At 45.2% G+C, this 13,319-nt stretch overlaps 1 protein-coding gene across 1 annotated transcript in view; it reads left to right on the top strand.

Moving 5' to 3' along the window:
• Positions 1 to 11,695, top strand: part of LOC148594663 (uncharacterized) — a 44,146-nt gene extending 32,451 nt beyond the window's left edge. The window contains exon 2 of the mRNA XM_088524832.1: positions 11,352 to 11,695. Within this exon, the coding sequence (XP_088380958.1) occupies positions 11,352 to 11,695 (344 nt within the window). The remainder of the gene's footprint in view (positions 1 to 11,351) is intronic.
• Positions 11,696 to 13,319: the final 1,624 nt, after the last annotated feature.

Below are 13,319 nucleotides of genomic sequence, written 5' to 3' on the forward strand. Positions count from 1 at the left end.
CTGATATAGTCTCTTATTTAGGCTCTAAGTTATTTTTGATGGTCTTCTGTGTAGAATATAGTGGAATGGGTCAGCACAATGGCTGTGTGCTACCACCCGTTATTCAGATCATGAGAGGACATTTTTTTTTCTAACTGGTATTCATAGCTGCATAAATTCGTGTTTTTTTTTTTTTCACAGAGCTGTATTGAGGTAGGTGCTAAGCTGCTATGATGGTTTCAGAAGTCATGGACCGCCCCAGTGATCCCTCAGGTTGTGACTGCACCTGATTCCTCCAGAACAGCAGCAGCTTCTCTAAGCTTCAGCAACCACAAGGTGCTCTTTGGTCGCACAAGACTTCCTTGTGTGTAAGATCTTCTTCAGGATATTATTTTTAGATGGTATTCTCACAGGGGTTGGGCATAGCCCAGGTTTATGCTGCATTCAATTACTACAGGATAAGGCTTTTTAATTAGAATATAATAATTCCACGTGTAAGATACTGATTTGGCATGGGAGAGACCCAGATTCTGCTCCTGACTTTATCACTGATGTGCTGTTTACTCATAGAGGGATCGCCCCACTGTGTCTGTTTTAGTCTGCCTTGCCTCGAAGATTGAAAGCATTTTAGGGAATGAGGTATTTTGTGACTGAAATGCGTACAGCAAATGCAATGCAACCCTGATCTCACCAAGGGACTTGAGTCATTACCGTGTAGCAGGTCCAATTCTGAAAGTTGAAGTGGTTAGTAATTTCTGAGAGAATTCAAATCTGCAGGCAAAATAATTCCTCTGCGTTCCTTTTTTGACGTTGTGGTGATGAAGCTCCTGGTCCTGCAGTGACTAATCTGCATATCCGAGCACACTGTTGAGTAGCTCATCTGATGAGCAGAGCCCCTCGTGTCCGTAGCGTTAAATGTGGGTGAGAGTTACGAAATCGGGGAATAAAGTAACAAATTACATCACTTCCACTGTTTTAAAATGCAGGCTTGGGATTTTGCACACAAACATACTTTATAACAAGCAGGAGCTTCTTAATGATTTCAAGCTAATGTATTCTTGCTCGCTACAGCAGATGTTTCTGGTGCCACAGTCTTTTCATTAGCTACATCACTGTCAGAGTGTGCAAAGTAATGTTATTTCGGGCTTTTTTAGGGTCTTATAATTATGAGCAGACCAAAATCAGTGAGAGAATTCTCTCTGTGTGAGAGAATCAGTGGTTTGGGGAAGGTTTTGTGCATTCACAGGTTCTGGATGAGGTTCGGATGCCTGTAAGAAGAGTGTGGGTAACCAGCTCTGATGACCCCTCTGGCACCGGGAGAAACGAGTAACACAGCCATGGCCTGCGCAGAGCTCGGACACGGGCCTGCGGGCGCAGGACGGGTAGAGGAAGCTGCTTCCATGGCCCTGGGGGTTGTGTCCTTCTTTGGCAGCGTCCAAGGTCAGAAGTATTCTTGTGGGACAGACAACTTGCTAGATACTGTGGTTCAGGAGATGAGCATTTAAAATACTTTGTAGGTTCTGACTCCTTCTGCAAGAATGTGGTAAGTTGGCTGAGGCGGGTGTTTAGAGTTTTTCATTTTTATAATTAGATTTTTGGTTTTGTTCAGTAGAGGAAGCTGTGTAAATACTGTCTTGTTTTGCTGTCAGGTATTACAGAAACTCTACCTCCAACCATAACTCATCTAGGAGGCTGGAGCCTTGTGAGAAGCATATGATGGCTCCTGAGGAGCCAGTAGTTGATTTCAGAGTCAATATTTTCTGCTGACAGAGAAGGTAGGAGCAGTCTACTGAAAAACAGAGGAGCTAAAACCCTGCAGACCAGGTGGGCCTAGTTAGGTCCCTAAACAGAACCTGGGTAGTGCCCAGAGAGGGGAACTTGGTCCAATTAAATTACACTAAGAGAAGTATTTCATGTCAGGTAGAAGCAAAGTTGTTTGTCCAAGGCAAATTCTTCTTTTTTAACGTTTGTTTTCATCTTTCATGGGAACAAAAAGCTCAAGCTACTTGTGAAGGGAGCCGGCCTTAGAGACGAGCTGGAGGCTGTGGGAGCGTTTCCCTCGGCTCGGTGCAGCAGGAAGGCAGCAGGTCTGCTCGCCGTGGCCGCGGTGTCGCCGCGGGCTCCGTGTGGCTGCAGGATCAGCCGTGCTGGGTGCCGCCGCGTCGAGTCGGGCTGGGTTCCGCCTGTGACGTGTCGACATCCCGGCCGCGATCCTGGAGGAGCAACGGCTCCATACAGGTTGCTTTGAGAAAATCCCAGTGAAAGGAGGCTCCACTGGCAAACCTGCGGGATATATTCAGCTTCGCACGAGCTGAAGTTGCAAGGCGATGAGTGGAGGATGAGGGGGGCTCATGTGTAACGGGTGGGAGGAAGGAAAGTGATACCAAGTGCAGGATGATCTAGATCAGGCCGGAAGGAGATCATCTTGGACAGGATTTCCATAAAACAAAGATAAGGGTGAAGTGCGTGGTGTAGGCTGCCTCACAGTGGTATCAAAGAGGAGAAAGGCCTGGTGATGAGAGTGGTCTTAATGGATTTTAGAAGTTTAGAGCAAAAATGATGTTTTGCCCCAGGGAAAACACCGAGTTGGAAAATTCCTGATCTGTGCTATGTTCAAAGAAGCGTCTTCATTTAATCAAGCACCTGTCAACCATGCTTCACGTGTCTCTTGCAGCAATTAAAGAAGCCATTTTCCTGAAGTGAGGAAGGCGTTTGGCTAGACATTATTTTACATATAAAATATGACATGTTTTGTCAAGGGTGTCTTTAAAATGACAGTCTCGCTTTATGCTCTGCTTTTTTTTTTCTGCAACAGACTGCTTGGATGGGTGTCGCTTCTAGGACAGCAATTTAGCATGGTTTTAATTAGTTTGCTATCTCCCTCTGATATTTTGCTCTGTATAAAACCTAGAAAATATATGTTTTTCTCCCCCGTAAAAGAGCTACATATCAAAATTCAGACACCATGATGGAAAGATGCAGCACATTTATGACCTTGTGTGATTAGTGATCTCTGAATCTAATCTTAAGGTACTTTAATGGACTATAATTATCTGCAGTGTATAGTTACTGCCTTTCCTGAGATTGATTTAAAATTGCCTCGGGCAGCAAGCGCTGTGTAATTATCTGATAAGAGCTAAACTTGATACTCTGGCTGCAAACTTTTGGAAACACAAAAATAAACACAGAGCAGGACAAAACTTGCAGCTGGTCAGCTTCGGAAAAGAAACCTGCCCTCGCAGGCTGCCGCTGCAGCTCCAGACAAAGAAGACAAGGGAGAAGCTCACAACTGTCCCCAAGGTACCGGCCTCATTTAGCTGGTGCCAGGGAGAGGGCCTGGCCGCTGCCATGGGCCTCCTTGGGGGAACCGTAAGCAGAAGAGTGTCTGATGGGGGAGACAGGCTTGTGCAGTGTGTTTCGTAGGAGAATAGTAAATTAACCTCGTTGACTGAGGGGTGGTGTTTGTGAATATTAGCCACTGAAGGGAGCTCGAGGTGGATTTCAGGGACAGTAATCCAGCCTGGGCTCAGAAGTGTGCGTGCCCCGTGCCAATGCCAGGATTTCCAGGGAAGAATATCCCCATCTTAATGTGCAGCTCCCACTGGAGTCAGTGACACGGCTAGCACTGATACAGTCCCAGAGCTTCGGCAAATTCAGCATTTCTAGTGTTTTACGTTTTGGAAGCACTGTTGGGACTGTAGTGTTGCATGTCCCAGGGAAACCAATTCCATTCAACTGGCTTAACATACACTTTTTTTTAATACAATTTGGATACTTTTCCTGATATTTCAAAAGTTTATCTGCCCTTCTGCCCGGTCACAACAGGTGGAGCTTCTTTGAGGAGCTTTCTGTCGGTAGCTGCACAGGGTGGTCGAGTCTCTTCTATGTGCTTTGACTCCAGAAAGGGCTTGGGAGACTGTAACAGATTAAGGAGATGTTACCTTAAGGAATAACCAATTTCATTTTTGAGTGAAGTACCAGCATGTGGCACACTGAAAGGTGGCACAGCAGTGAGCTAGTGAGCAGGAAATGCCTGTATGGCCAAAAGACGGTGTTCTTTGAGCTCGATGACTTGTTCACTATTTCCTGCCATCTTACCAGAGCTTCTGAAAGTGTCAGGTATTTTTTTAAACCCAAAGCTGTAGCGCCTACCACAAAGCAATTCCATTTTGGACTTCATTTTGATGAATAAAAAAAAAATCGGTTGGTGCAGTAGGAGGTTGTAGTGGCTTAAGGGCCACTGGCTCTGGCCAGGTTATATTCGGTGTACGTAGCAGATAGCCCGTGTGTGCTCTGCGTTTCATGAAGTATGAAGTAAGTGGTGGGTGTTCCTAGTCTGGTAGAGTTTATTAATGCATCTAACTGAGTTTGTATTACATTTCTTATAAGAATTGGCAAGACCACATCAGAGCAGCTCCTGTTAATTGGGTTAAAAACAACTGGTACAGTGAAGGTGTAGTTACTGAAGAATAACCCCCAGACTCTTTTAGTTCTCTCTTTTTCCTTTTTGCATAGCTTGGGGTCAGTGTGGATTAACAGTAGTCAGAAGCTATTCACTGTTTTTATATGGAAACAGCACAAAATCCTTGTGTGTTGAGTTTATGGATGGCAGAGGTCCGATGAAGAGGTAAATGAGGAGGAGGCTTGGGAGGAATCCAGATGGCTTGGCAAGCCAGCCTGCTCGGAAGGAGTTTGTTTCAGTATCATTGCAGTAAGGTCAGGCAAGGCTGAAACCTTTCTGTAGAACAACTGGTGCTTTTTGGGGAAAGTAAAAACCAGTGTTCGGGCTTGGAAAGGTGTGAGCTCGGGAGCAACTTCTGCCATCAGCACCTCAACTCCAGACTACTTGTAGGTGGAGAAATTCTCTGCTAACACCCCATGCAGGTCTGCATGTGGGCTCAGGCTTTCATTGACATATAAATCCAATCAGACTTGCAGGATTTTGTTGTAGATATATAATTTACTAGCTGTTCTGAAGCAAAAATGTCACTTGCCTTTTGTATTTACAAACAGCTGGGGATTAGAAGGCAACTGTTGAAGGAACTGCTTTTATTTTTAGATGTAACCAACATATTAAAGTGCCCTCCCGAAATGTCTGCACGCTTGGGAGTGTCTCACATTCTGCATTATTTGTGTGCGCGAGCGCGTGGGGTCTCAGTGTCACATTAGTTCTCCCCACGTGACAACTCCTCGAGCTGCAGCATGAGGAGTGAGCGGCCGTGCTGGACAACGGGCTGCTACAGGAGAGAAATCCCTTCCTCCCTCATCTCAGGTGAGGGAAACGAAAACAATCTCCTGAAATGGGAATTTTTCCATGCTGGCCAAGACTTGGGAGATTTTCCTTGTGAAAGAATAAGCAATATTCTTGCAACTGTAAAGAATATCGTGGAAAGATTGAAAAATAATCAACTGTATCCTAATGAGCAGGTGTAGGAAGACTTGTCTCTTCCCTGGTTGCTTTTTTTGGAATCCATCATATGTCCTCACTTACAGCCTTAGACTTGCACCTTTTTCTACACAATGGGGAGTCTGCCATTGCCTGTGCATCCTCCGAATTTACTTTTAAAATATATAGAGAAAGAAATGCCAGTTCCAGAGCAGTCCCAGAGTTTTTGTCCACCCTGGAGCTGAACCAGAGATCCTGAGCTGCAGGCCGGAGTTCCTGGAGTTTCCTGACTTACATTGCCAGGATACGGCCTCTTATCTTTGCAAGAGTGAGCAGGATGGTTTTATAGGAGTAATATTATTTTGCCCTTGCAGCCTTCCTGCAGTGACAAGCAGTAACCTCACCTTCCTCCCTCCCCACACCTCCCAGGTATGATCCAGCTGGGGCCACCTCTGGAAGCTTGTGTCTCCAGATGAGCTTTTCTTCTGTCGTGATGGACGTGCATCTACTGGCAATGTCTGTTCTCCAGGTACACCCACTTTGTAACCTTGGTATTCTGAGACAGCCCAAGTTTTCTATCGACTCAAACACATTATAAATTTGGGCTATGGCCATGCGATCAGAGGAAAATTTTTCGGGTTACGTGACAAGATGCCAGAACAACACAATCTGAGAGCTATGAAAATCAGCACTATGTCCTGAGAAAAAAATCAATAAGTAATTTGCGCAGAGAATCCCAACAAGAATGGGTAGTTTTTGAGATTTAGAATAACTTTTTCTTATTGACTCATAAAACCTCCAGAACAGGGAAAGAGGTAACTCCAGGGCTCCTCCTCCTTGGAGGTCAGCGGGGGAAGCCTCCTGCCCTGAGCTGCTAGCCTGGGGACTTAGAAAGGACTGCTCTGGTGCTTAATTAAACTATTTAATTAGAAAACTTTGTCACAGCCCATCGAGGCCTCAAAGGCAGTTTTGTCAAACAGGCTGAGCAGTTCTTTTGAGCCATTAAAGTTGATTGATCTTCTTAGCATTGGAGAGCCAGAAGCACAGCGACCATGGGAGGTGGATGGCGTCCTGGTGGTCGCCTTTGCATGGGCTTGAGTCTCCTCTTTGCCTTTCCAGCAGGTCCTTGTGGCCTCTGGAGGAAACTTCTCGGCTGACAAGCCAAAATGGACCCTAAACACTCACCCAAACATTGATATTTTGCCTGTTTTTTACTGAAGACTGTGCAGAGCCTGTGTGATGAATCTGAACAGATTTAGCTCAGTGTGAGTGTGCACATAACCAAGTCTACATTAAATGTGTCCAAGACTCTTCACATTTGTTTTTAAATAGTCTTTAAAGCTTTTTCAGGAAAATCTGCTAGTACAGTCTTTGTGAGGGTCCTTCTTGAGGAGAAACCAAGAGAAAAGAAATTAAGAACCTGTTCTTTAAAGGTGATTTTGTGACCATTTTTGTTGACTTGAGACTTTTTGATATAATTTGCTTGTAAGAAAAACTTCCACAGTTTTAATCTTCTGCTTCACTCACACTGTTCAAGTACTAAATGACAGACCCAGCTGTTCACAAGTGAGAATGTCACCCTTCTTGGTCCTAAAAATCCAAAGGAAAAAATTCTGCATTGCCTTTAAGCTCTGTTTTTTAGGATATATATAGAGGTATATATACCCATAAATATGTCCAAAATAACCAAAAGGTTTTGAGAGAAGAAAGTAAAAACCTGGACATGCTTAGAAATGTCCTTACTTTGGTATTCCAGTTATACGATGGGTCTTACGTAGAATGGCCATTTCTCCTGGCTATCCAGAGTGCTGCAAATGAAAATACTCATAGTATTTATATCTGCTGTGTTAAAATCGTTGTCATATGTGTCCCAGTACTTTAATAACAGCAGCACTTCACGGTTTTTTGTTTTCCACATTCTACCTTTCTTTTTGCAGAACCAACATTCAGCAAGAAAGATAATAAGAGAAGAACACGGACTCTCATTATTACAACCGTGAGAACAGCTCCACTGGCAAGTAACAGCCCAAAAGCTGGGATGTTTGGAATTTCTGGTGACTGTGGCCAAGTTTCCAGTGGTGAATCCAGTGAATACCCTGTGCTGGGCATTTCCGAGCAGTTTATGAGCTGTAGAAAACAAAAGTCTTGGCTCTAGGTTTGCAACCTTTGCTTTCTACACAGAAGAGATGTTACAGTAACATAACTGTTAGTAGGCTGGAGGAGGAGACAAATGGTGCAGGTGAGAACTACCAATCGCCTCGCAGGTGGTCGGCTCTAGTGTGCGGATGTTGGAGGTAGATTGTGCTCTTCCCAAGGAAATGATGGTGCGCACGCTCCGGAGCTCCTGTGGCTGAGACAGTCACAGTAACTGCAACTCTCTGAACTCCCCTGAGATCAGCAAGTGTTACTCCGGACGAAGGCTCTCCCAGAATTTAAAGTAGCATCCTTAGAATTTTATGACTTTTATTGTGGGTTTGGAGGAACATGGTAAACCTCACTTGCACCTCTGAATCCTTGGTGGGTACAAGCCTGGATAGAAAATCTCCTGGGAATGGTCTCTCCCAACAGATCGGTGTAGAAGCGTCAGGTTCCTTCACGTATCTTGGAGGTGCAGAGATAAACCAATGCATGTTGCTATTTTTTAGAGGCAGAAGGCCTCACTGCTTGAGATTAATCATGTGTTGTTTTGCAAAAGCACGTAGAGGTGCTAACCACACCCAGGCCTCATTGCATGTTTGAAGTGTGCTATGAAAAAAAGTCTTTGGCCAATAGAGTTACTGTTAAATATGAACTTATGAGGAGTAGGGAGAAGGAGACAGCATTTGAAGGGTGAAATGGCCACCTTTGTTGGCAAGTCAAGCTTAGTAGATTCCATGTGTCTTTATGAAGAGCTCAAAGGAAACCAAAGGTTGAATTTGATGTGCTGCATGGGCAATGAGTACTTCTGATGCGTGATTTATGAATTAATCTAACAGTCTTGAGAGTGTCCAACGCTCAAAAAGGGCATTTACAGTGCTGGGAATGTGCCCTGGGGAAAAGCAATCTGTCCCTGTATTGGGCTCACATTGACATAATTGGATCAGGTCCCCAAATAAGAGAATGTAAGGGATATGTGCAAGGATATGTGGGAAGTGTTGAAAAAAGCTGGCAGCCAAACCTAGAATGGTGTGTGCCTTCTTACAGGGTCATCTACCTTCTTTTTACGTAAGCTCCATAGGTGCTATTTTTATGATTATGATACTGCTGAGCCTGAACGTTCAAGAATTGTGAAATCTAATGAAGATGCTGAGCTCTTTTATTTGTTGTTAGATTTTGAACACTGGAGAATTCCCTTGGGTCATCTGCTTGAGCTTTTCTGCGCAGCTACCAGGGTTAGTAATGCTGTTTTATAAAGGCAAGACAGACCTATCCCCACGTTCACCGAGGTTCCTGAAACGAGCACTTGACTTGGCCAACTGTCAGGCCAAGAGCTTGGCACCGCCGGCACGGCCGAGGAGCAGAGAGATTTGCTGCAGGTTCACGTGAGCTGAATCGAGATAAGGAGCACGTAGCAAAGGGCTGCGGTTTATTCTGCTATTTTTTGGGTTGAGTAAGTTCTCTGTAAGATAAACTTGAGACAGGGGAGAAGTTTTCCTCTTTTATCTGGCCCTATTTTTACATATTTCTCAACTTACTCAATATTGGGTTAAAGGTATCACTGCAAAAAAGCAAAGAGTCTCTTTTGGAGATGTGACATCCTCTGACTAATGGAACTGGAAATATTTTTATAATTCCCCATTCACTTTTCCTAATATGCTTATATTCATTTTCAAGGTGCAGGGCAGAAAAAGTCAGACAATTTTAGCTTGAAATTTGTTTCAGGTTTCTCCGAATTTTTGGTCACTGAGCTATAGCTGCAATTTTAGGGCTGCAAACTCGGCAAGGAAACCTCTAGGCTCCAACCTAGAGCAGAGCTGCTTCTCACTAAATCAGCGAATTATTTCTTTTGGGTTTATTTTTGTCTTCTCTGTAACATTTATATATCATATCTCACTAAATATGGTCTCAGAAGAGTATCTAATGAGAAACATATCAGACGAGGGTTTTATGGTTTCAGTAGCCAACTATAATGGATAAGTAAAATGAAAAACAAAGAATAATGGGAAAACTCCCCTTACACCCACACTGTCAATAAAAGAGCTATAAGCCAGTGTAGATTCAGGTGATACAGAGGGAATATTTATTCCTACTTAAAGCCCTTTTGACTGACTCTATTTGATCAGCATTCCTGTTTCGGTTGTAAAGTTTGCTTTTCATTTTTTCCTCTTTCCTGTCTTTTTAGTCTAGCACTCTCATTTTTTGAGCGGTCGGCTTCATGATGACTTGTCTTTGGACCTGGCAGTTAGTCTTCAGCAGTGAGTGATGGGCTCAGGCACCCCGGGTGAAGGGAGGAGGCTCGGACGTGACCCGCTGCTAACGCTGCCAGCACAGATGCTCTTCAAATATTTCCAGTGCTGAAGACTTCATGTTGAGAGGTGCCGCAAGCCTTGGTGGTGGCGCTACTGTGTGTTATTGAGCAGTGTTAGCTCTTCAGTAGAGAAACATTTTAAGCTCTGATGATGCCAACTTGATAATGGGATAATGAAACTCGAGTAACTTCTTAGTTCTTAGTTTTAGTTCTTAGTTTCTTAGCTGTTTCCTCCTCTTTCTGTGCTTCGTGGAACCTTTCATGGCTTAATTGGTTTACGTTTGGGTCAACATCACCTGAATAACTTACTTTAAAAAAGATTTTGAAGCTTGGAAAGCCCTTAAACAGAAAGCAGGGAGTTTCATTGTGGGCAGAACTCTGGCAAGCCCTGCTGAAGTCGGGAGTTCGTCGTGACTTGTACTTGTGCCCTGTACGACAGACACTTGTGAGCGTCTCTGTGAGCGTAGGGAACAGCTCTGTGCGAGGAGCACATGTTTCTGCAGGAAGCTTCCTACATTAACATCTCTCGCGTTACGGCAGAGCTTGATGCTCACAGTGCAGCTCTGTGGCTGTTTCTGAGGAGGCCCGTGAGAGGAGCACACGTGGGCAGACCACCACGGGAGCGTGGCTCCCCCACGGTGGCGCTGGGCATACGCGGCACCCTTGCATGGACATTTGTGTCCTTTAGAAAAAGGAACAAAACCAGGAGCTTTGCGCAGGGTAATGTTCATGTGGGAGTCAGGCCCTTTGATGGGCATGGTCAGATGCCGTGTGCAGGTGGAGTCAGGTGGGAGGGTCATTGCACCCGATCTGCAATGGCATCAAGGGAAATTTCCAACCTTGTTCTAGTGAATGCTTATGGCTTGGCTGGCCAGTGGTCCTATGTGACCACTCCAGGGCATGCAAGACCCGTTGCTACTCATTATCTTAAATCATGTGCAAAACAGCTCCTACCTAAGTTACCTACAACCAACTGAGCAGTTCAAAATTCCCTCCTGGAGAGGTTCAGATCCTTGCATTAGGCAGGTTGGAAGCTCTTCAGGGATTCCAGATGGGCCACAGATGGGGTACGTTATCCTGCTGAGCTGCTCAGTGCCACAAGGGCCTGGCCTGGTGCTGCTGCATTGCCATTACCCCCCATATTTCTTACCTCTGCATCAAAGAATCTACAGAAAAAAGCAGCATTTTCTTAGAGGCGATCAAGGAACCAAGTATTTCCATTTTTCTCTATTTCATGCTTTTCTGTTTGAAACCACATTCAGGTATTGTCAGTGCTTGTACCCTTCCTACTTTCTAAAACAAGATAAGGAGCAGCTCTAACTAGAGAAAAAAACTGTTGGTGATAGGGAAGGGAAAGGAAAGCGCGAAAGAGGACAACTGCTCTGCACTTTTAAGGAAAGCGTAATGTATAAGTCATGGTAGGGATTTTTTCTCTCCTTGAACAGTTTTCCAAAATACACCTACCCTGTCAAGGATTTTAATTCCTAGCTTCGGATCTCTGGTCACATAAGCAGGTGATTATCTCTTTTTTCCAACAAGTGGCTATTCTGAAGGGGCTCTCGCATCCACCCAAGAACGAACCGGTGGGCGCCCGCTCGGCGCCCGTCCTGCCTGCCGTTCCCGAGGAGGCCGGAGGTGGAACCGTGTCCTGCAGCAGCAGGGAGCTTTGCGCCGTCGTCCCCAGCGGGGACACGCGTTGCTGCTGCTCAAGGGAGGGACGAGGCCGCGTGCAGGCCCAACAGAACGCGGCGGCGCTGGGGCTGCAGCAGCGCTGCTCGCTGGCGTTTGCCTTAGCACCCTCCCCAGCTCCACCTGCCTGGGCGCAGGTGCCGGTTAGCGGGGACTGCGTTCAGCACAGGAGCGGCCTGCGCTGCTCCAGCTGAGACTCTCCCCATCTCACTGCTGCTCCGATTACAGCTTTGCGCCTAATTACTTTCAATGAAACAGATTACTCTTTAACTGAAATTATCTTTAAGTGCTTTTCTTTTTTTTTTCAGTAGAGTTTTCTTTTCTGAGTGCGTGTTGTTAGAAGACAAACCAAGATCATCTCAGGATGAGGATTTGTGGATCTGTGCGGCTGGCACATATGGTAAGATGCGACACCTTTGGAAACACCGCTCAGGAGGGCAGTGCACATCAACCAGCTGTGCATCACCCAGGCTGCAGCGCTGCCCAGGAGCTGCCATCCGGCAGGGAGGGCTGGTAAAAGCCAGGGCAATGTTTGCCGAGCCGTTTGCAAGGCTCTCAGCGGGCTGTCAGGCTTGCCATACTCTTGCCCACGTGCTTCACTGACCCTTCTGTCCCTTCCTCTCTCCTAAATCAAAATGCTTCATTTGGAGAAAAAATTATATATATATATATACACACACATATATATAGGGCTTTTGGCTTGTATCACACCAGGTTGCCATGATATATAAAGGTAAGTTGTACCAAAATTTCCACAGGTGATAACTGTTCAGCGAAGGCAGTGCTCACAGTAGGGCACCGTCTACCATAGACGATCAAAGTTACTTCCAGGCTTCCAAAAAACAGCTCACAGGCTGATATCTCTATTAGCCAAGCGCACAAAGCAGTGTGTCTTAACCTGGATGGAAGTTCAGCAAGGGTGCCTCTCCTGAGGTCATGATTTTCATAGAGCCTCTTAACCTGTGATTAATTACAAAAGTTTTGCTCCTTCCCGTGTGAGGTTTCATCAAAACCAAAACTCCCAAAGTAAATCTGCCCTAGGCATTCCTAGGCAGGAAGGGAGGCAGGCGACTTGTTGGGCTGGTTGAAAACCAAGCCATCGTGCCAAGTCTTATCAGGAATAAAATCAATAAAAATTAGACAAGGAAAGCAGAACTTCCCTTCCCGTTGTGCAGGCCCCATATGAGGGCAGTGACATCAGTACTGAGATGGGAAGGGAGGAGTTCTCCAGCGAGGCTCAGGCTCGGCTCAGACTTAGTGTAGTTATATGATGTCACAAGCATTCCCAATCCTGTTGTCCTTAAATTGAATGTCCTGTGGACCTATGGACAGAATGAGCAAATGGGCAGAATCAGAAAAATACGAGTTCAGCAACAATTTTGTTCAAGGTTTTACAGGACTAAATCCATGAACAGCAGAAAATACTGCCGACCTGCTACTAGCATGTAGCTAGCAACTAGCTATTAGTTCATCTGTCTCCATGTCTTGTATGACTTGTGCTCCTCTTTAATATCTTTCTTTCTTTCTCTCTTTTTTCCCTAGGATAGAGGAAGAGGACTCATGGGGTCATTTTGGTATACAGGAGAACTTGAAGTCAGCAAAGAATTCCTTGTCCTTGGTCTCCAACCTCACTCATCTATGAAGTCTTCTGTATCTGATATGTTCTCAGTCTCATCTAGCTAGCAAGTGAACTGGGTGCAGTTGGCAGGTCTGTAAAGATGTGGATTTAAAGAGAGGTTGCAGGTTTTGGGCGAGTGGCTCTTGTGGCTCTTATTGCATCTTGCCATTGCACCGAATGTTACAACGCAGGCAACTCCT

This window comes from Tinamus guttatus, unplaced genomic scaffold, assembly GCF_059628265.1.
Source record: "Tinamus guttatus ecotype Peru unplaced genomic scaffold, ASM5962826v1 Tinamus_guttatus_pri_ptg000215l, whole genome shotgun sequence".
Lineage (NCBI taxonomy): Eukaryota > Metazoa > Chordata > Aves > Tinamiformes > Tinamidae > Tinamus > Tinamus guttatus.